This window comes from Haliotis asinina, chromosome 6 (genome assembly GCF_037392515.1).
Source record: "Haliotis asinina isolate JCU_RB_2024 chromosome 6, JCU_Hal_asi_v2, whole genome shotgun sequence".
NCBI classification, from domain to species: Eukaryota; Metazoa; Mollusca; class Gastropoda; order Lepetellida; family Haliotidae; genus Haliotis; species Haliotis asinina.
The window spans coordinates 61,947,544-61,969,355 of NC_090285.1; the positions used below are offsets into that span (position 1 = coordinate 61,947,544).

General features: G+C 41.0%; 1 protein-coding gene across 1 annotated transcript; it reads left to right on the top strand.

The window, feature by feature from the left end:
- Window positions 1-8,464, top strand: LOC137287077 (cell adhesion molecule 2-like). The gene is made up of 4 exons (XM_067819197.1): window positions 1-98; window positions 5,216-5,316; window positions 6,972-7,176; window positions 8,309-8,464. Exons 1-4 carry the CDS (start codon window positions 47-49, stop codon window positions 8,341-8,343), a joined length of 393 nt encoding a protein of 130 aa, XP_067675298.1. The 5' UTR covers window positions 1-46; the 3' UTR covers window positions 8,344-8,464.
- Window positions 8,465-21,812: the final 13,348 nt, after the last annotated feature.

Sequence of the window (21,812 nt, forward strand, 5' to 3'; positions counted from 1 at the left end):
CGTCCTGTGCACATTCAGGAGTCCGCCCCTCTGTCGGTGTGGAAGGATGGCGATATACTGGACATTCGTGTTTTTCATCGGTCTGGCCTTTTGTCGAGGTTAGCGTTTTTCAGAATATATTGAAATGTTATATACCAATACTGCCTAGTTTGAAAGCTTAGAACTGATTTATCACAGTAGGTCTTCGCTAGTACACTATTATTGTTTTAAGTATTGAATATCTGCTTGTGTCTCGAAGTACATTTAATCTCTATTTCCGATTGATTCAGGTCATGAAATAATATTTCCCGAGCGTCTTTGGCATATACAGCATATTTATATTTTAGTTGTCCAACAACATTATATTCTGTATGACGTAAACGATGTAGTTAACACAATCCTTGACTATTTACTTTCTGTTCTTCATAAAGTTATCTTACACTAACCATCAAACGAATCAATTTAAGGCCACTGGCACGTGATGTTGCTGAATGAACCAGTTTTAGTTATTGGATAAACCGTTGAGGTGATTTGTTTTGAATTCACACATTTGTAATTGAAAGGGTCGGGAGGAGATAGTGATAACCCACAAATTCTTACTTTCGAGATAATTGCTTTTGAAATATAATAAAAATATGTTGTATTTATTTATACTTCTGGTAGTGTGCACAAAAAGAGACGCAATGTGATTCGTTATCAGTTTTATGCCAAAATGAGCTTGTCACATTCTTGCTCAAGGATCGATATTTCTACTTGTGTTAACCTGCATCAGATACACACTAACAGGGAAATTTATGGCTGTCATTATTAAGGAAATAAATATACTAATGGAAGAAGTAACTGTGCATCATTTGGTGTTATGCTCTTTCTAAAAGATAATAACATGATCTGCGGTGTGTTTCGTGATCACTGTGTTACTGTTGGCAGGATTATACCGAAATGAATTAGATTTGACCCTATGCATCGTGAGGCCTATGAAGAAAATTAATGTGGTGTTAAAAACCTGGTTCACAAATTTAGTAACGTGTAAGTCCACTGTTGTCGTTGATGCAGACTTGGCAGCGATGATGCATAGACACTAAGCGATTGAAGAAAGCTTGGAGAATGTTGTTCCACGTCTGTTGAGCCCTTAAACCCCGACGCCGCACATACGTAAGTGACATTTGGGCAGGGCTAATCATTTAGCACCGAGATGTAATAACTTCCTGTGCACATTCAGGAGTCCACCCCACCCCTGGGGGACTGGTTTCAACAGCTGTGCTGCGCTGCGTCCATAACGCATGCGCTGTGAATAGGTTCGCGGAGCTTGAAACAGCATGCATGCCCAGCGTCTGAGGTCGTGAGCAGTAGTCTAATCCTCGTTGTGTACACAAACAAGTAAATAATCTACTCGTTACGTTAAACAACTTGTTGATTGTGGTAAACAGTCTCTGTCACAGAGAAAGCTCAGTGTCTGGTTTATTCACACCTATATGTCTGTCTGCTAAAGACAACATGCAATACACAGCTTCAATCATTGACCACGTGCATTTTGAACTTAACATCTATCAAACCACACGACATAAAGAAAATAAGTTGATTTATGACTCGTGCACCCGAGTCCCGTGTCTGCCACATTATGTAATTAGGCACGTGTGATACACATGACATGTTTTTATGTCTGTGGGTTGCAAACAAACTACATTCATTTTTTTCGGATGACTGGATCTGACGGAAACTGGTGCAAACTCTTGTCACTTTCAAGTCCTGCTTTGTACTTGAACGAACGACAGATTCCAGCCACGCAGTAGTTTACCATCTCTACTGACATTTGATTTTTGATTGGATCGAGCGCAAATTCAGAGAACATGTATTTTCCAAACCCAACATCTCAATATACATTCTTCATGGATAACGACTTCTTTTAGTATGTATGATTTTGTTTGACAACAGTATATGAATCCATACTGAAACGACGCATCAAGTACACAAAAAGAAGTTGTTATCCATAAAGAATCTTACTTTCTTGTGACTGGCTATACTGCTACAATGCCCATCAAACAGATCATCTTTCTGTACACACAATGAACCCTCAGCATATCAGCAAATGAAACAGCCAATCAGAAGCCGTCGTTACACTTGAGTGTATGTCCACCCGCTATGACTGGGTTCTGTCTCCCGAGGGCTTCGTTTCGAGGGAAATAAGCCCAAGTACAAAATATTGCACTTTTGAATCGCAATTGTACGCTTATAATTTTGTTTATTTGTTTTTTTTAAAAGCAGCAATGTATATTATATGTCATGAATAAGTGATAAATGTGTTTTAATTATGTTTGATTTTTTGGTTGCATGTGACCTTTAAGCAACGTGCTTGCTTGAAATACTACGTTTTGAGACTCAGCGAAGAGGTATTTAGATAGACAGAATAGTCATCTGTAACTGTAAACACAAAACAGTACACGTGTGTTAGGTTTACGCTATGTTTGAGAGGTCGGGCCAAGTCGGGCCGAACAGGGACTTAACACGTTTGATTGAGGCTATGTTGAGAATGAAGTGAGAACAGAGCTTCACTTTAAGGGGCCAGTTTTCTTTACATGTTGCACTTGATAAATTAGTATTTAGGTATATATGATGCCAATCTATGGATTTAGTTACAATTGAAGATGCATGTTCTAGGTTTAAGCTAGTTTTGAGAGCTCGGTCCAAGTCGGACCGAACTATTGTGGTCGAGATGATGTTTAGAGCGTAAGGAAGAGATCATATCTTGCATGCTTTAAATACTATGAATAGTGAATTTATGGGGTGGTATTAATTGCATTTAGACGTTAGAAACATTTTCGTGCCGATGGAAGCCTGTATCCGAATGAAGTCAAATATTTATGCATTTTAAATCATGTTTCGTTTATCGATTCCACTTTTAGACGGAACCTTGGTCAGCCAACTCGGGAAACTCGTCCTCATGAGTTTTAGCCGATTTATTCATAGTAAACTATATATGGTATGCGCTTGTGGCTTAAACTTGATTATTATTATCACGGATATATGTTGCATTAATCATTTGTAGGCATGGTGCTCATTAATGGGATCCTTATCCAATGATATATTTGGCCCGCCGTGGCCCGGCCCGGCCCGACTTTTAGGCCATCCCATGTTTTGGATCGGTTTTGTCTTTTGTCAAGGTCAGTGTTAGAATATACTGAAATGGTGATATACCAATGTGTATACTGGTTATATATAATGAATGTACCGCTGGCGTGAAAGTGACTAGTACTGTATGATTGATCACCACAAGTTCAGACATTATTTTAAAGGGATTATTTCAAATATCTGCTTGTGCCCCGAATTACATCTAATCCCCATTTCTGATCATTTCAGATAATGTAATATGATTTTACGAGCGCTTTTGTTATTTGGCAGCAACCTTACATTGCGTATGACAAAAGGTTATCTTAAGCATCAAAAGAACCGAGTTAGAATCCACTTTGAATATAAATGTTTAATTATCACGAGTTTACTTTGTGCAGCGAGTACGAATAATTTGTTTCTGCTGGTGTATCGTGAATTATAAACTGATGAAATACTTTGGATCAGGTAATCGCTTACCTACGACTACCTACCTGGTGGGTCAGGTAGAGAGGGTTTACAAATGTTATTTTCATGGTACCGGTCGTTTTGAACACCTGCCACCCACCCATTTCTACAGAATAGTGCGAGTCATAGGCCATGACTTATTTTCCATCGTTTGGGGTTGTCCAGCACGCACGCACACTGCGGGCGGTGTGTATCAGAGCGTGTCAGTTTCCAGCTCTGCGTACATTGACACGCAGTGTCATGCATTGGCCCGCTTTGATCACGAACTGTGTGCGACATGGCCGCCACAAGCTTCACAAAGTTGAAGCCATCTAACCTGCCGCAAAGTGAGCGGGTGGGACTTATGTATTGTCCCGACTTGTTCACGTGTTCATGGCACGACGAGTTCCCGCATAGTTTGCACTCGGCCGGAATAGTTTGCGCACGTCACGAAATTGATAGGCATTGGGCACGCCTACTTCACACATTGTTGGCGCGCAAAACAAACGATGACCGTACACTCGGCACTGCGTACACTCGTGTCCATCGCCAGTGCCCTTCGCCAGTCCCAACATTTCTCAGCTCGACAGAGAACAGTCAACAAAATGCTTGCCGAGAAGAAGACGAACAGAGGAAGAGCAGGATAGAAGAGGTGAAGAAGAGACCGGACTGGAAACAGTAACACAGAGAGAGAATAGAGACAGATATCACAATGAAGGAAAAGAATATTTCTCCAGTTGCAGCGAACAGTAACCACATATCTTGAACTTTAATTTAATTCTTTCGCATTCACGTCTATATTTTGTACGTAATTGTTGTGTTTTTTTAAAGATAACAAAAACACTTTTTTAATGTCTTCCTTTACACAACAAATTTAGAGAATGACAGTAATTAACCGGTATTATATCTTGTGTTGCTGAAACGTCATGGTCCGCATTTGTGGACACTATCGGACAGGGTGTGACCATTCTTTCTTGCCAAGGGACAGCGGCAGAAGGAGACAAGTAGCAAACACACACACACACACACACACACACACACACACACACACACACACACACACACACACACACACACACACACACACACACACATGTGATACTGAATACTGTCTTCACCCTCTGGTTACTATAGTAAGAAATGATCTGAGATTTGTTGTTTGAGCCGACTGTTGCGTGAATTTTACACACTGAGCAAACAACACATCTCATGCTGTTACAAACACCTTAAGTAAGTCCTGCACATGTACACAGTCACCATCTGGCACTAATAGTCCTGATTGTGACGTCAAGTAACCAGGAATGTGCCACATCCAGTGGTCAAACGGACCGGGGCTAACTCCATGCTGTACGGACTGTTGCTAGGTGACTGGCAACTGAAGCGCTTCACCTACTCAGTCATAATCTTACGCTGACATTTACAACTAGAAATGTAGACATCTTTAGAAAATATAAAATTGGAATAAAACTTCACTCACTAATGAAGCCCGGAACAATTCTAAACATCTGACTGAAGAAATCCAGAATTGCTCGATCATGACCTGAGCTTATCTCTTTTAATAATATATATCCTTGGGTCAGAAATACGCTCTATCCTTTACATGTAAACTGTCATCACCAATTCTCTTTGTGAAAGGTACGTCAAAGAAGACTAAATGTTTGTAGTGACAATTAACCTCTTCTTGCAGGCCCCGAGCCCGAGATGTCAACCTCCACTAGGACGGTGATTGTACGGGAAGGCCAAACAGCAATACTACCATGTATTATCAAGTTTAAGGGACATTACAGGGTAAACCAACATAACAAGGCAGTGGACAGTAAAGGATTTACATGCCGAACACTATGTCGGTCAGCGTCGTTAGTGCACGCAGTACTGGGGACATAGAGACCGGATGGTTATGGTATGGGGTGGGGGACTGAAAGTATCGTATCCTAGTATGAAACGTACGGACAGGGAACAGGTGACACACGTACACGCACACGCACACACAGACAGAAAAACCAATGACGCACACATATGTAGATTTTTTGTTCTACTGGAGGTAAGAGTTGATTCATAAGCTCATGGTAAGCAGCGGGGATAAAGTAGTGGAGTGGAGTCGATGCAGGCTGAAGTGAGGGTAATGACTGACTCTGTGGAAAGGATGGTGTCAAGTTCAAGTTGGTTGAGCATTTCTCGTAAGGCTAGAAAGCTTGTTTACGAGGAACAGTGGCAAACAAGTCAACAACATCATAGCTGACGAGAGGAAGAGGATCGGACACTGACAGTTTACGGTGTAAATCTATTGAAACGTGATAATTGTCACGTAGTGTTAAGGTGGGCCTTGTGTTAGAAGTTATGTTTTGTGGTGAGGTCCCTCTAGAGCCTATGGTAGGTGGAGGTGTCCTGCAGCATACTGTTAACCCTGGAGTGGAAGAGAGGCCGATGTAACACCACTGTGGATATGCCCTTGCCCTTGTGGGAAAACGACGATGTCTTGGTCTCCCTTTAGTTGATTGATGGGCTGTCGGTCGAATGGTGTCAGGTTCGACTTCTGAGGTTTGACCGTCTGGGGGATGTTGCTGATCTGACGACAGAGGTGGTCCATCTTCCCGCCAGGAGCCAACTGTCCTTCACTGATGTTGCTGATGAACAGGTGTGCGTTGAGTTCATGAGGAGTAGGGGACAAACTTTGGCTAGGAGACTGGTCTGCTGTGGGGGTTAGCTGTTTCTGGCAGACGTTGACGACATCTTCTTTGTAGATAACGAAATCTTGTAGGTGACACTGGCAGAGCAGGTAGTAAGTTGTTGGAAATCCTTCTAGCTGAGGATCAATAGTATTCCTGAGGCTGGTATAGTGGTTATTGATGCCAGAGGGGATGGTGGCCTTCATCTTCTGGTGATGTCGGATTCGTTCAGTCAAGAGTCGTCCCGAAAATTGGTGAAGGATGGTCTTCACTGCAGCAGACTTAATGGATGAGCAGCACTGAAGCCCGGATGACTTGCATGCAAGCTTTAATCTTATATACATTCTACGTTGTGTGTATCACTGGCTTCTACAAACCAATCCTTTTAAACCTTTGTTATCCCTTCATTCCTTATCATCGCTTTCGTAATTAGTCATGTATTGTCGATGTATTATCTGTTCTCTGTCCATACCATTCATACTTGAAAACGATACAGAAACCTATATCGGCTTCGAAGATTAAAGAAGATGTCATCCATATATACTTGTTCTGTCAAAACTTCTAAAATGCCTCTCATACAAGTCATTGTCTAGAGACACAACATTTCAGTTTGTGTGTAGCTGCAATATCACCCTATCTGTTCGGTCAGTGCTTCAAATCAAACAGTTCTTTCCAGATATAAGATAGCACAAACATGAAAGCATAAATGTTTCTGGCCTTTAATCACTAATTATTGTTTTAATTTTAAGTTCTTCCCTCAATCCTTATTGCTTTTAGACGGTTTGGACGGATGCATATTCCACTTTATTGACTTTTGAGGACCAAAGAATTATTGACAACTCACGTATTTCCGTGGAGAGACCTTCCATGGACGAGTGGAACCTCCACATAAGATCTGTGACCCAAAGTGACCAGGGTCAGTACACATGTCAAATTAACACAATCCCAGTGAGGACGATGCCCGTGGAGCTGGTCGTAACAGGTAAATATAAACAACTAAACCCTGTCATCAACCATAAGAAAAGCCGATTGTACAACTCCGACATGAAGATTGTGTGTCAATTTGAAACAGTTCCGAGAAGACATACAGAATAGGATAATATTCAAAATTCAAAATATCTCATAACTTCTCATTCATATTGTGTAACCTGTATCACCTAACTGTAAGAAAAAATCTCCTTATTCTTGGACTGATCGCCTGAATTCTTTGGGAGCACAACATCTTTTCTGCATTATACCCTACACTTAATCCATAAAAAAGTCATACATACATCATACATACCAAGCTATTCAGAAACTAAAACTCAACCCATTAACCCGGCTGTGGAATGTCTGAAACACAAGTAATTGATAACAAGTGGTACATTATAAATTGCTCACCTGTCACGAGGAGGCATGTGTTGATGTACCCTCGATGTCTGTTTATGTTAGCCCATCGGGCTCAGGGAACGTCAGCAAACATCGAGGGTACTTCAACCCATGGGCCACAAAGGAAAAGTGAACAACGAATCTATCTTACCGCCTTACCGAACACCTAAATGTTAATTTTGATTTGTTTGAAGCAGGGGTACAGTTTTTTTAACCATCGCTAGATTTTTGACAAGAAAAACAGATTTAGAGTTATCTCCCTTCAACCAATTTGCATTCGCAAAACATCGGTATTATTCATACATCATACGTGATTAAATGTTATCTGAGATTTAGAAAAATTACTCTGTACCACGAAGTACCAAATGAGTTGCAATTGCCATCGGGGTACACTGACTATAAACGGGGTAATAGATGAACGCTCAGCCAATCAGAAAACGACATTTAATTGTGAGGTACAATAAATATCTTTGCTTTGTTACGTTATCCTAGGCCGATGGTATGTAACACCCTTGGTCTCTATGTGCCACTTGTTACGTATTGTTGTTTAAGTTATAATATTAATCTAATGGCTATCGCAACCTACTGTGTGCATATGTTTCTCATCACTTGACTGCAGTCACTTTTAGCTTGATAAGGTGCAAGAATCTACACCCAAACGTCGCTCTATGAAATACACATGCCGTTATCCACAAAGTCTCATGTTCCATCAGCGTATAAATACGACCTGATATCTTGTTTTTAAGGAACTGACATGGACATGCCTACGTCCTTGGATTAACTTGAGCTAGATAATACGAGAGAAGAAGTGGAGAAGAGGAGGGGATTCATCTGTCCTTTCATTGGTCAGGTGGTATCTGTATTTTGTGGTCTGAGAGAAATAAAGTGACAGTCAAGGGCTATTTTGTTTTTGTCACTTTTTCACCTTTTCCTGATCCGATAAAACTAAACATTCGCGTGTGGCGTCTGTGTAGATTGATGTTAGTTCAGGAAATGAAATTATGATGTAAATTCTCTTAGTTTTCAGACAATATCAGACAGGTGGTTTAATGAGCCCGATTCAATCAATCGGCTGGCCACGCCGTGCCTTGAGCATGTTGACACTGAATATTGTGTTTATTCTACTGTCATTGTTATAATTGCCTGGAGTCCTGTGCAAGAATTAGATGGGCCCATCAAGTAATATAGACTCCTGAATTCTGTGTTTCTTGAGAAATGTGTCATGGGCCGAACCAGCCTGGCATGCGTTATTTTGGTTATCCTATAGCAATACATGTCTTTATTTACTGGAGTATGACATCTCTGTAACCCTGGTGTTGCAGCTGGCTTCCGCTGTAACGCCGTCCTTGACACGCAATGGTGGATGGGGAGCAGAGTTGTTGAATGCATTTATCTAATCATGTCTCTCCACAATCCAACTGATTCTTCAAATGTTACCAACGTCGACATGTTGATTCTGATGATGACTTATCAACTGGCAACTCTGATTCATTTCCTTGATTTATCGCCTCGATTTATCGTTGTTGCTACTGCTGACGGCACTCGGTTGAAACTATATTCCTTTGCTATTTTGAAGGGCATTGAAGTGCTTGCGGAGGAGTCAACAATTTCACCTGATTCCATGATGGTTCACTGTTTGACAGATTGTTGCCTCCCAGCACATTCCAGTATGTGCTCGGTCTCAAGCAGTTTGTTAATACACTGGAGGACCTTTAATATTGGTGAAACAAGGCGTGATTCACAATCCTGTACCATTCAACACCCCTTCAGTCTGTATCTGTCCATATAACCATGCGCATTGATCACTTTGTGCTCTCATTACGCTCCTCCATCCAATTCTCTTCAGCCAAATGAGCTGCAGACACTAGTGTATGACCAAGTTTCAAAGCTTTTGGCGGCGGTCTGTGAAAAATCGAGTCTGGACCAGACTATCCAGTGAGCACCGATCTGCGCAATTCGGAACTGATGACATGTGTCAGTAAGTCAGCGAGCATGACCACCCGATCCCATTACATGTATTCACCTCTTACGACAAGCATGCATTGCTGATGGCCTATTCTACCCCGGACCTTCACAGGCCGAGTGTATTCCGAAGTCCTCTATGGTTCCACACATACGTAAACCATTGTTTAACAACGAGTGCAAACAAGCGCGGAAAACTAGGAAAAGGGTGCAATATTATTTCCGTTGACATCCTATGGTCCATAGTCACAACAAATTTTAAATTTTAAATACAAGAGCGGCCTATCTTTATGCAATGTAAACGCAAGTCTTATGTCAAAAATTATACATCACAATTATGTATCCAGAATTGATTGACTAAGGTATGGAACATGATCAAGAAAATAAAAGGCAAAGGTACAAAAGCCAGCATTCACCATATCAGTGACAACGACGAATTATTGACTAATATATATTGCTAATAAACTTGGTGAAACTTAGACAAAACATTCTCCCTCTTCAAATAATGTACCTCAGTTTCAAAAATATCAAAAGCAACAAGAAAAGAAATTCAGAAGGTAGGGAACATAACATATCCTATCGTATTATTTTCTAATAATCCTTCGAGTTACAGACCCATATTCGTAGCAAGCTCTGTTAGCAAAACCACGGAAAGCATAGGCAATAATAGACTAACATGGTATTTGGAATCTAATAAAATAATGAAAGAATTCAGTGTGGATTTCAGAAAAATCAAAGCACCATTTAGTTACATTAGTGTCATTTGTTAATAACACACTTATCAATAACCAACATGCAGTGTCTATTCAACACTAAGCTACAAAATGTCGTGACAAAATGTATAAGAAGTCCCCGCAAAACGTGCAAAAACAAAACTGAGAAACCTGATATTTTCAATAATTTGTATTCAGCAAAAGCAGCAGGTTACAAAGGTGCACAATAGAGGTTTCATGTACAATGCAACTGGGTCAAATCCTGAAGTAATGCGTCACAAATATAAAGTCTTGATGTGAGCGTGATAAACAGTTTTACTGAATGTAACCACAGGCAAACTGTAGCGCTTAAAATGTTGAATAAAACATATTTCACGTGAGTAATTGTTAACTATGGCCATGGAAATCTGAGATCACAACCTAGTCAGGAATTTGGAGCGTACCTTTGATGGTGGCGATATTTTATTTTGAAACGAAAAATACTTTTTGAACCGAAGCGAGGGAAGTGTGTTGCCAACCTTTGCTCGCTTCGCTCGCATATATGAAGACTGGTCATATTCTCTACGATGCGCAACCACATTTGCGCCACAGTTTGCCTTTGATGTAAGACAGCGAACTGTCAGGCAGCAGTTATGTAGGTAAAGTGCTGACTGAGGCAGGTGTGATAGATTCCAGTTAATCTGTGTGTGTCAGTGTCATCAACACGACAACCAGCTTTTATATATAAAGTCATTCATTCAAGAACATTGGAGAACATCGCCATTAACATAGAAGCTTCTGGTAGTGTCCAGGAAGTATGTACAAATAATCAAAACATAAACTCAAGAGGAGGTAACTCTAAAGCGCTACCTTAAAGCCTGCTGTCAAAATACTAAAAGCACTGAATATTTATAAGAATGTGACCCATAATAATTATCATTCAAAACATTAAATGTTGTGACCGAATTATCATTTTTACTTAATTAATAATATTGTTTACATAAAATAAACGCTCGTAACAACATGGAATGTTAAAAGATTTACATAATTTTGGATTACGAGGCAATTTACGTCAGTTCATGGACATCTTCAAGTCCAAACGGTATCTACCTTGTCTTATCATTATGATCAAGATCAGGTTGACCGACGAGAAGTATTTTATCTGTCACATTGTTCGGCATGAAAATAAATAGTCTTTCCAAGGTTTTAAATGATTCTATTCCATGATTTAATGGATCTCTTTTTTTTGTGGATGATTTTAACACTTCATGGCGTGGTAAAGATATGAATACTACCTAAAGGTTGTCACAATTATGTATGAATAGAATAGAATTTGCCGTGACAAACGATCTAACACACCCTCTGTGAACCCGCAAAATAATAATAATAACAATAATAATATCACCATGCAATGCATGAGAAAGTAACTAGGTCGTTTGTCTGTTACATCTCACCAGATTGCCTGAAGACTGTTATAAAGAAGTCCAAATCTAATACAGCTCCAGGGCCTGATGGCATTCGAAACCGATATTGGAAACTGTTTCCCTGTGTCCAAGCACTACTCCTTCACTGTTTCAATTCTCTTGTGGATACAGGTGATGTTCCTCCATGGTTCTGCAAAGGTCGCACAATACTTCTCCCAAAAAAAGGAGACTTGACTGATCCCAAAAACTTCCGCCCTATCACATGTCTAAATACTCAATACAAATTATTCACATGGTGTTTGACGAACCTTGTGTCATCTTATTGCTCGTCAAATGAGATAATTTACAGAGAGCAGAAGAGGGCGAAAAAGGGATGTTGGGTCTGCAAGGATCAACTGCTTGTACAGAAAATGATTTTGGAAGATGCTAAAACGTACCACCGCAACCTCTCCATGTGCTGGATAGACTACAAAAAGGCATACGACTCTGTCCCTCACGAATGGATTCTGAAGTCTCTGCAGTGTATTGACCTATTGAGCAGAAGGGGGCGAGGGAGGGATGTTGGGGGTGCAAGGATCAACGTCTTGTACAGAAGATGAGTTGCTGGTCAACACAACTTGAGATGTGCTCGCAAGGAGAGATGCAGACTTCGGAATCTGTTCCAATCAGAAGGGGAATTTTCCAGGGGGACTCCTTTAGTCCTTTGCTTTTTTGTCTGTCTTTAAATCCTTTGAGTTTACTGCTCAATAGGGAGGCAGGTTACCATCCCGGGTGTCCTCAGCACAGATCCGCAACACCTCTTACTCATCTCCTCTACATGGATGACATCGAGCTCCTTGTCAAAGGAGAGACCAATTTTAAAGAACAGGTTCTCCTTCTCGAGTTCTTCTCTAATGATATTGGCATGACTTTTGGACTCAACAAATGTAATACTCTTCATTTGAAACGTGGCAAGGTAACTAATGATGGATCGGTCAAGTTACAAGGGGGAGGAGTTATTGAGCAGCTTGTGGAAGATCATGCCTACACCTATCTTGGAATGCAAGTTCAAGACAAGCTCCAGAATGCCCAGATTCAAGATAAGCTTCGGGCCGAGTATAAATATCGTTTAAAGAAAATCTGGAGTTCAGAGCTAAATGCTCGAAACAAGGTCAAAGCCACCAATACTTTTGCTGTGCCAGCCCTCTCCTATTCCTTTGGAGTAGCTGATTGAACAAAACAAGACATCCAGAGTCTTGACCGCCTGACCAAAAGGATCATGTCTGATAACACAGCACACCACCCTCGTTCCTCCCTTAATCGTTTATATATGCCAATCAATTCTGGAGGTCGGGGCTTGATTAATGTGGAGGCTCTTCATGACAGAATGTTATTGTATACTTTTGGACATATTTATTTGTCAGACGATCCTCTGGTGATGCACGTCAAGACTCACGATGAAAGCAAGGAATTCCACAGTTATTTTAAGCGTGCCAAGGTAGTTGGACACAATCTGAAATTTGAAGTTGATTTTGTTGATGGCAATGTACAGCTGGACGGGTGAGTGAGTGAGTTAATATTTAACGTCACATCGGCAATATCTCAGCCATATCGTGACGAGAACATTCAACAATGAAAAAGAGCATATATACATCATAAAAACCCGTCAACGAAGGACAGTAAAACAACTAGAATATCACAATTTCAATTAAAACTTGCATGGAAAGTTAAAACTAATAGCACTATTTAGACAATACAATATAAAAACAGACTATAGATCGCCAACACCGGAAGGTAGATCACCATACTAGGAATCATGGGGACTTACCGTACCTTTGCTACCTACATGGACCCTAGTTGGATTTACACCATCCCTTCAGCTGCTGGCGATTCTACGAAACGTTAGCCGAAATTAAAATCACATGAATACTACGATTAAAATCCTGGTAGACTTACACTTACTGTGAATGTTTGTGGACTTACGTACCCTCTCATAATTTTACAATACTTCAACCCCCTTTGAGGGTACAGCCACCAACAATTCAAGTTACTAATCCAAACTACCAATCATTAAAATACATCTATTTACACAACATAACATTCAAAATTCCACCAAAATATCAATCTCTTTTAAAAAACCAATAATTAAATATGAATTAACGCTAGTAAAAAGATCATTCATTGTTTTAACTGTAAAATACTTATCCCTTGTGATGGAGAATTCAACATAGTCAAGCAGAATATGCTTGACCGTGACTCTCTCATCACAAGGGATACAAAACGGAGGATCCTCACCTTTCAAAAGGTGCACATGAGTATATCTAGTATGGCCAATACGACATCGTCGTAAAATAGCCTCTTCAAATCTGGACTGACAACCCAAGTAAGTGTAACCAATATACGGTTTTATTTCATGTAATTTATTTATACCTACTTGGGTGTCCCACTTCTGCATCAGATCACGGATGTAAGTTCTAATGCTAGCTTTATAATCAGAGTATGGAATAAGAAGTGGTGTCACAGATTTGTTGAGTGCTGCCTTGGCAGCAAGATCGGTCATTGCGTTACCGGAAATACCTACGTGGCTGGGTAACCAACAAAAGACGATGTCGTATTGGCCAGTGGCAAGATTATTATACAATTCAATAATTTCAATTAAAAGTGGATGTTTACACGAGATATTTTTAATAGCCTGAAGGTAAGAAAGATAGTCGGAATAGATTATATATTGTTTACGTTTAGGGTGTCTTTGAATATATTAATGAGCTGTTAGTATGGCGTTAGCTTCAGCTGTAAAAATAGAACTGTTATCTGGTAATCGAGAAGATATTGTTCTGGATCCAATGACAGTAGCACAAGCCACAGCGCCACCGTCCTTGGACCCATCTGTAAATAAGGATTTATAACTGCTATAATTATGTTTCAGTTGATTATATTCTTGTTTATACTGTAATTCATTCGTTTCTGATTTTTTAAAAGTAGTTAATGTTAGGTCAACTTGTGGCCTAACCAACTGCCAAGGAGGAGAAGAAAGAAGACGGGAAGGAGCTATGTTTTCCAGCTCAATGTTGGCAACAGAAATAAGTGGTTTTATTCTTAAACCAAGAGGCGGAACAAGAGAAGATTTCTTATTGTATAAATCCGCATACAGAGGATTGAAGACACAGTTATATGCAGGGTTTGATTCATTTCAATATAGTTTTGTTACATACTGTAAAGCTAATTTTATACGTCTCTGCTCAAGAGATGGTTCATCGGCCTCGACTTACAGGCTGTCAACAGGTGAAGTTCTAAAGGAGCCAAGACAAAGTCTTAGACCTTGATGCTGGACTGAATCTAAGAGTTTTAAGTTGCTTTTGCAGGCTCCACCATATACGATGGAGCCACAATCAAGTTTAGAACGAACGAGCGATCGATATAGATGGAGAATGGTAGCTTGATCCCCTACCCATTTTGAATTTGACACCACTTTCAACAAGTCAAGTGCTTTCAGGCATTTAGTTTTAAGTGATTTAATATGTGGTAAAAACGTTAAATGTGAATCAAAGATTAGACCCAAGAACTTGGCTTCCTTCACATCTTTAATCGGCGTCCCATCTAGAGACAGTTCAGGGTCTTTATGTGGTTTATATTTACGTTTTCAAGACATCATTTATTAATCTTGTTTAAACACAACTGCAATTGTCGTTCAATGGTATGCATATTTTTACCAGGACAAGAAATATTAAAATCATCCACAAATAACGATCAATCAATTGAATCGTTTAAAACTTTAGATAAACTGATGATCTTGATGCTAAAAAGAGTGACAGACAAAATACTGCCTTGTGGAACACCCTGATCTTGATTGTAATGATCACACAGGGTAGAACCCACACGGACCTGGAATTGTCTGTTATTTAAAAAGTTGGCAATAAATTGAGGCAAACGACCTCGCAAGCCAAAATATGTAAATCTCTCAGAATGCCATATTTCCAAGTAGCGTCATATGCTTTTTCTAGATCAAAAAAGATAGACACACCATGTTGTTTATTAATTAGTGCGCTTTTCACAAATGATTCTAAACGCACTAAGTGGTCGAGAGTACTTCTGTTTTTACGGAAACCACATTGTATATCTGTTATGAGATTATTTGTTTCCAAGTACCAAACAAGTCGATTATTTATCATGCGTTCCATGGTCTTGCAAACACAGCTAGTAAGTGAAACAGGTCGATAATTGGACGGATCCGTATAATCACGTCCAGGTTTAGGTATTGGTACTACTATGGCGTCACGCCATGAAGGAGGAAAGTTACCCGATGTCCAAATATCATCAAAAATATTTAGAAGAGTTTCTAGGCAGGATTCTGGTAAATGCTTAAGGAGCTGATAATGTATGTTATCAGCTCCTGTAGCAGTATCATGAGCTTGATCAAGAGCAGTATGGAGTTCATGAATAGAAAAAGTTTCGTTATAATCTTCCCCATTAACTGAGTTGAAATTAACAGTATTATTTTCTTGTTGTTTTTGATACTGCTGGAATTTAGGTAAATAGTTAGAAGAGGAAGAATGTTTAGCGAGAGTTTCACCCAGTTTATTGGCAATATCTGATTTATCGGTAAGTAACTGATCTCCATGTTTAAGATGATGGACAGTAGATTTAGTACCCTTCCCATTAATTTTCTGGACCATGTTCCAAACTTTGGACATGGGTGTCCCAGTATTTATTTTAGACACATAATTTTGCCAAGATTGTTCTGTTTAAAAGTACGCCTCGCTTTAGCATTTAAAATTTTAAATTTATTCAAATTATGCACCATGGGATGGCGACGGAAATAATGTTCTGCTTTTTTCCTTGCCTTCCTAGTTTGTTTGCATTCATCCCTGAACCATGGTTTTCGAATATGTGGAACTACAGAGGACTTTGGTATACACTCATCAGCTATGGAATTCAGTTCATCAGAAAAACATTTAATAGCATCAGGAACGTCAATAAAACGTTCGGGTTTAAGTTGTTCAGCACAAAGTGTTTCATATAAAGCCCAGTTAGCCTTTTTAAAATTCCGTCTTGATGATGGAGGAACATCAGATGGAGTTACAGCTTTTAATATAGTAGGAAAATGGTCACTTCCACAGAGGTCATCGTGGACGGACCATTCAAATTCATTAAGTAGTTCTGAATTTGTCAATGACAAGTCAAGAGCAGAATAGGTCCCTGTCCCAGGGTGTAAATATGTGATGGAACCATCATTATAAATACATAAATCATTGTCAGAACAAAAGTCCTCCAACAACTTACCTTTAGTGTTTGTAGTTACACGACCCCAGAGTGGGTTGTGCCCATTTAAATCTGCCATCATAATACAGGGCTTCCGGAGCTGATCATATAGAGCTTGAAGATCGTTTTTGGCAAACGCCGAAGATGGTGAAATATAAAGAGAGCAAAGCGTAAACGCTACATGTAAAGTAATTCTCACAGCAACAGCCTGCATATTAGTATTAAGTGAAACAGGGCTTTGAATAAGGTTTTGTCTGACTAGAATGGATGATCCGCCAGTGGCTCTATCACCCGGAGGTGAAAAACAATGATATGCATTAAAATGACGGTCAAATATGTCTGTGTGTTTTAAATATGTCTCTTGGAGACATAACGCTGAAGGTGTGAAATCTTGGACTAATAGCTGTAATTCATGTAAATTAGTCCTCAATCCTCTGCAGTTCCACTGTACAATATTATTGGAATAAACTATCTTTTGGGGGATTTATCGGGGATCTACCCCGCACTCTTTTGGAGGGCGACAAGCTATGTCCCCTAGAATGGACGTTTTCAGAAACGTCCATGTCTTCAAGAGACCCGTATGTATTGAACAACTGAATTTTGTTCTGTGACCCTTCAGGAGCTCTGCAACTTTGTTGTTTTGAAGCATCAGGCTTTGGCTTCGGTTTACTTTTCACCATTTGTTGACCATCAGCTGCAGATTGAGACTTTGAGTGTGACTGAGATGATGATTTGTGATCATTGAAGACTTTGAGGTATTAGGAAGTGATTCCTCAGTCTGTGATGATATAGCAGTGCACAAATGCTGTGGAGAGTCGCAATTTACCCAAGTCAAGGTAGTTTCACAGCCTGTGGTTGATGTTGTTTTAGAGCTAGACCCCGATGCTGTTTTTGCTACTGTAGCATACCTTTCTGAAAGTTCAGATCTCTTTACCGGTTTTTTGGCCTCAGAAAAGGAGATAGTTTGTGTAAATTTTATTTTATTGATATCTCCATTTGCTCTTTCCAAATTGGACACTGTTTAGAAAATGAAGAATGGTCGCCTGAGCAATTGGTGCAGTTTTTATAATCACTGTCACAATCCTCTGTTGTGTGTGTCTTCTCACCACAGTGAGCACACACAACAGACACTGTGCAGGTATTTACACCGTGTCCATATTTCTGGCATTTAAAACACCTTAGCGGGTTGGGGATGTAGGTATCAACTGGAATGTTACAGTAGCCTGCCTTCACTGATTTGGGAGCATTAGGACATGAAAAAGTAAACAGATACATGTTCGTTTTGATGGTTTCATTGTTTCTCCTAGTTGAACAGCGCTTGACATAGAGTCCACCTTGATCCTTCATTTCAGATCCTATATCAAGTTCCGACATATCTTCAAACAATCGGTCTCGATCTCTAACCATTCCTTTGCTTGAGTTCAAAGTTTTGTGTGCAGAGTCCGTGACCGGAATGCCTACGAAAGATTTGATGTTCAGCAAATTAGTTGCTTGTTGCTTTTTCCCCACACTCTACTAGCAGGGCACCTGAACGTAAGCGTCTTATGTTCTTCACATCCCCTGCAATACCCTCAATACCCTTGGATACAGCAAAGGGGTTCAACTTCAAGGGTGTCTTGTCAGGAGTCTCAATTACAATGAAACGTGGCCAATACTCAATCGATGCAGACGGTGGATGGTCAGTATCAACAGGGTCAGTATCAAGTGGACGTTTTGGTTTTTTTGTTGGGTTTTCATAAGCCATGGTTAGTTTATTTTGGTTCATCATCCGAGCTCCCCACCCACCACGGAGTATCACAAGGACAATGCTAAAGTAAGCGGGCCTCCAGCTTACAGCACCAAGGATACCCGGATGATATACTCCAGCAGAAGAATTAAAAGATGAATAATTCTACCAGATTGGCCCATGAGCCACCGCCTTCTGGCATAGGACTCTAGGCAAATTTCAGAACAACATATTTCAAAATCAAAAATGTTTTAGAAATAAATCCAAGTCCAAAGGTACAACAATTCCAAATGACATGTGTGCATTGACAAATATAGAAAATACTCCATGCACTGGGCTTGGCATGACCAGTCGATTGGTCGAACCGGGCCCATTCGACCACCTGTCTAGGACAAGTCAGGGCCGAAGTGGTGTGTTGAGCAACAGGAACACGGTTGCAGGCTCCCATTGCCCTCAACCACCAGGATCCCCTCCTCCACCGACACGGGCCGCAACCCACGGCAAACGGGTTGGTGGACCAAATATCCCCCCGGGTCCACTACGGGGGTGTCGGCGAGCTCTTGGCGTTACCCAGCACCCATCACGAGGAGGTGGCTTGCCACGGGTGCCACTGCTGGACGGTACAGCGATGGGAGTAAACCAGGTGAAATCCTTTACCAAATCTGCCCAGAGTCGTCCTTTGTGGAGAAGCTGTCTGAGAAGCCATTGCATCGTGTGTACATACAGTGTGTGGAACAGAGCAGCAATCCAACCGACTCCTTCGCCTGGATGAAGTCAGCTGGTCTCAAAAGTGAAACTGAGGGCTTCCTTTTTGCTGCTCAGGACCAGTCATTTCCCACTCGCAATCGTCAAAATGTAATTCTTAATCAAAATGTTCACATGAAATGTCGTCTTTGCAATGAATTTACAGAGACTGTCCAACACCTGGATGCCCTTCCTTGGCACAAACAGCATATCTTAAAAGACATGATGGCATGGCTCGCTGCTTTTGTTATCGTCTCCTCCATGCCTGTGGCTTTGACCCCGAGGTCCATCCATGGTACAACCCTGGTACAACCCTGAACATGTCCAGGGCGTCCTGGAAAATGACAGCTATAAACCTCTCTGGAATAAGCCAATATACAGTCTGAGACGAATTCCAGCCAACAAACCTCATCTTGTCCTTTTTGACATGGACAATGTGATTGGCAAGATTCAGGAAGAGCATGATAAATATGCGGACCTCGCCTTTGAAAGGTCTCGCTTGCATCTCAAGTACACTGTTGTCAGGCTCCCCATTGTTCTCGGTGCCCTTGGTTTGGTACCTCCTGATCTCTTGGCGCAGATCAGGAGAGTCCCCGGGTTCTCCCCTGGGAGCACAGCCCTTCTGACAATCTGGGTAATGCAGAAGGCTGCAGTGTTGGGGAGCCTCCATATTCTCCGGAAAGTTCTTGGTGGGTTCGACTAGGCAGTGTTTCCTCGGAGAAGTCCCATTGGCTGTCTGGACTGCGTGTAGAGGGGGCGAGGACCCTGAGCTGATGATCAGCCTTACCGGCCTGACTGTGCCAGGATCACCCCAACCTTCTCTGCTGCATTTTAATCTTAATCTGTAAAACATAATAATAATAGTGAATTTATATAGCGCATTAATCCATGCTCAATGCATGCTCTAAGCGCACATATGCGTGGTATAAAATCATTCAGGAAAAGCAGTTTTAAATAGGTATGTTTTTAGCTGAGATTGGAAGGATGCAAGAGTTGACGACTGTCTGAGATAGAGTGGGAGTTTGTTCCATTCCTTTGCTGTATTAAAAGCAAAGGAACGTTGTCCCTAGTTCACAGATTTCACAGATGGAAGTGTCAAGAAGAGCTTGTTTTCTGAACGTAGAGATCGAGCTGGTTTGTTCTCTGTCAAATCACACAGATATTGGGGAGCGTCTTTGGACAAGCATAGATACACATGACAGAAAATCTTATAGCTGATTCTCTGTCGGATGGGCAGCCAGTGTAGGTCATTAAGATGGGGGTGATGTAGTCGTACTTTCTGCAGCTGGAGACTATCCCAGCGGCTGTATTCTGAATGTGCTGGAGCTTGTTGGTGATAGACTTTGGTGCACCTGCAAGGAGACTGTTACAGTAATCAATTCTAGATGTTACCAGGAAGAGAATCAGGATGATAAGAGATTCCTTGGTGAGGTACTTTCGGATATTGCTGATATTCCTCAACTGGAAAGAGCAGACTCTGGAGATGTCGCTAACATGTTGCTTCATGGACAGTTCTGAATCCAAAACAACACCCAAGTTCTTCACAGACCGTGTGACGCCAATGCCTGAATTTCCAATCTGAACAGTGGAGAGAGCAGACTGGATGCATCTTGCTGGTGGGCCTATTACATACACTCTGTCTTGTCGTTCAGTTTGCGTTTATTGATGTTCATCCAGCTTTTTATTTGTGTAGAGCACGAGGTAACATGAACAGAAGCTGCTTCAACTGTGGATGGTGTTGGTCGAAACATTTTCATGAGCTGCGTATCATCAGCATAGAGGTGTCTTGGCAGCTTGTGCTGGTCAATGACTTTACCCAATTCCTTTGTATACAGGGTGAATAATATCGGACCCAATACGGAACCTTGAGGGACACCGCAGTCTAGGTGTACTGACTCTCAGAAGTGTCCATCTATGTACACACATTGTGATCTTTTAGACAGGTAGGAGCTGAACCAATTCAGTGCAGAACCTTGGACACCAAAATCATCTTGGAGTTGCTGCAGCAGTCTCTCGTGATCGATGGTGTCAAAAGCCGCGCTCAGATCCAGGAGAACAAGCAGAGCAACATTGCCTCAGTCGACTGCACTTCTCAGGTCACTGACGACTTTGAGGAGTGCTGTTTCAGTGCTCTGTCGAGGGCGATACGCTGACTGAAGTGGATCATACAAGTTGTGCTGGGACAAGTGCTGTGACAGACGATCTGCAACAGCTCTTTCGATGAGCTGGGAGAGGAATGGAAGGTTCGAAACAGGTCTGTAGTTCTTGAGATTCTCTCTCACAATGGCTTTTTTTCAGAGAGAGTGGCATAGTACCTTCTTGCAGACAGCAGTTGATAATTGACGTCACAGTGGGGAGGAGGATATCAATACAACCCAATACAATGTTAGTTGGAATTGGGTGGAGGACACACCTGGTCGCTTTTGACTTGGTAAGAAGTTTAAGTGTCTCTGTGACTGTGAGA

Coding starts and splice junctions, on each gene's coding strand:
- LOC137287077 (XM_067819197.1), top strand. CDS start 47: ATGGCGATATACTGGACATTCGTGTTTTTCATCGGTCTGGCCTTTTGT. Junction 5,317..6,971: donor AGTTTAAGGGACATTACAGG/GTAAACCAACAT, acceptor TATTGCTTTTAG/ACGGTTTGGACGGATGCATA. Junction 7,177..8,308: donor CGTGGAGCTGGTCGTAACAG/GTAAATATAAAC, acceptor CTTGTTTTTAAG/GAACTGACATGGACATGCCT.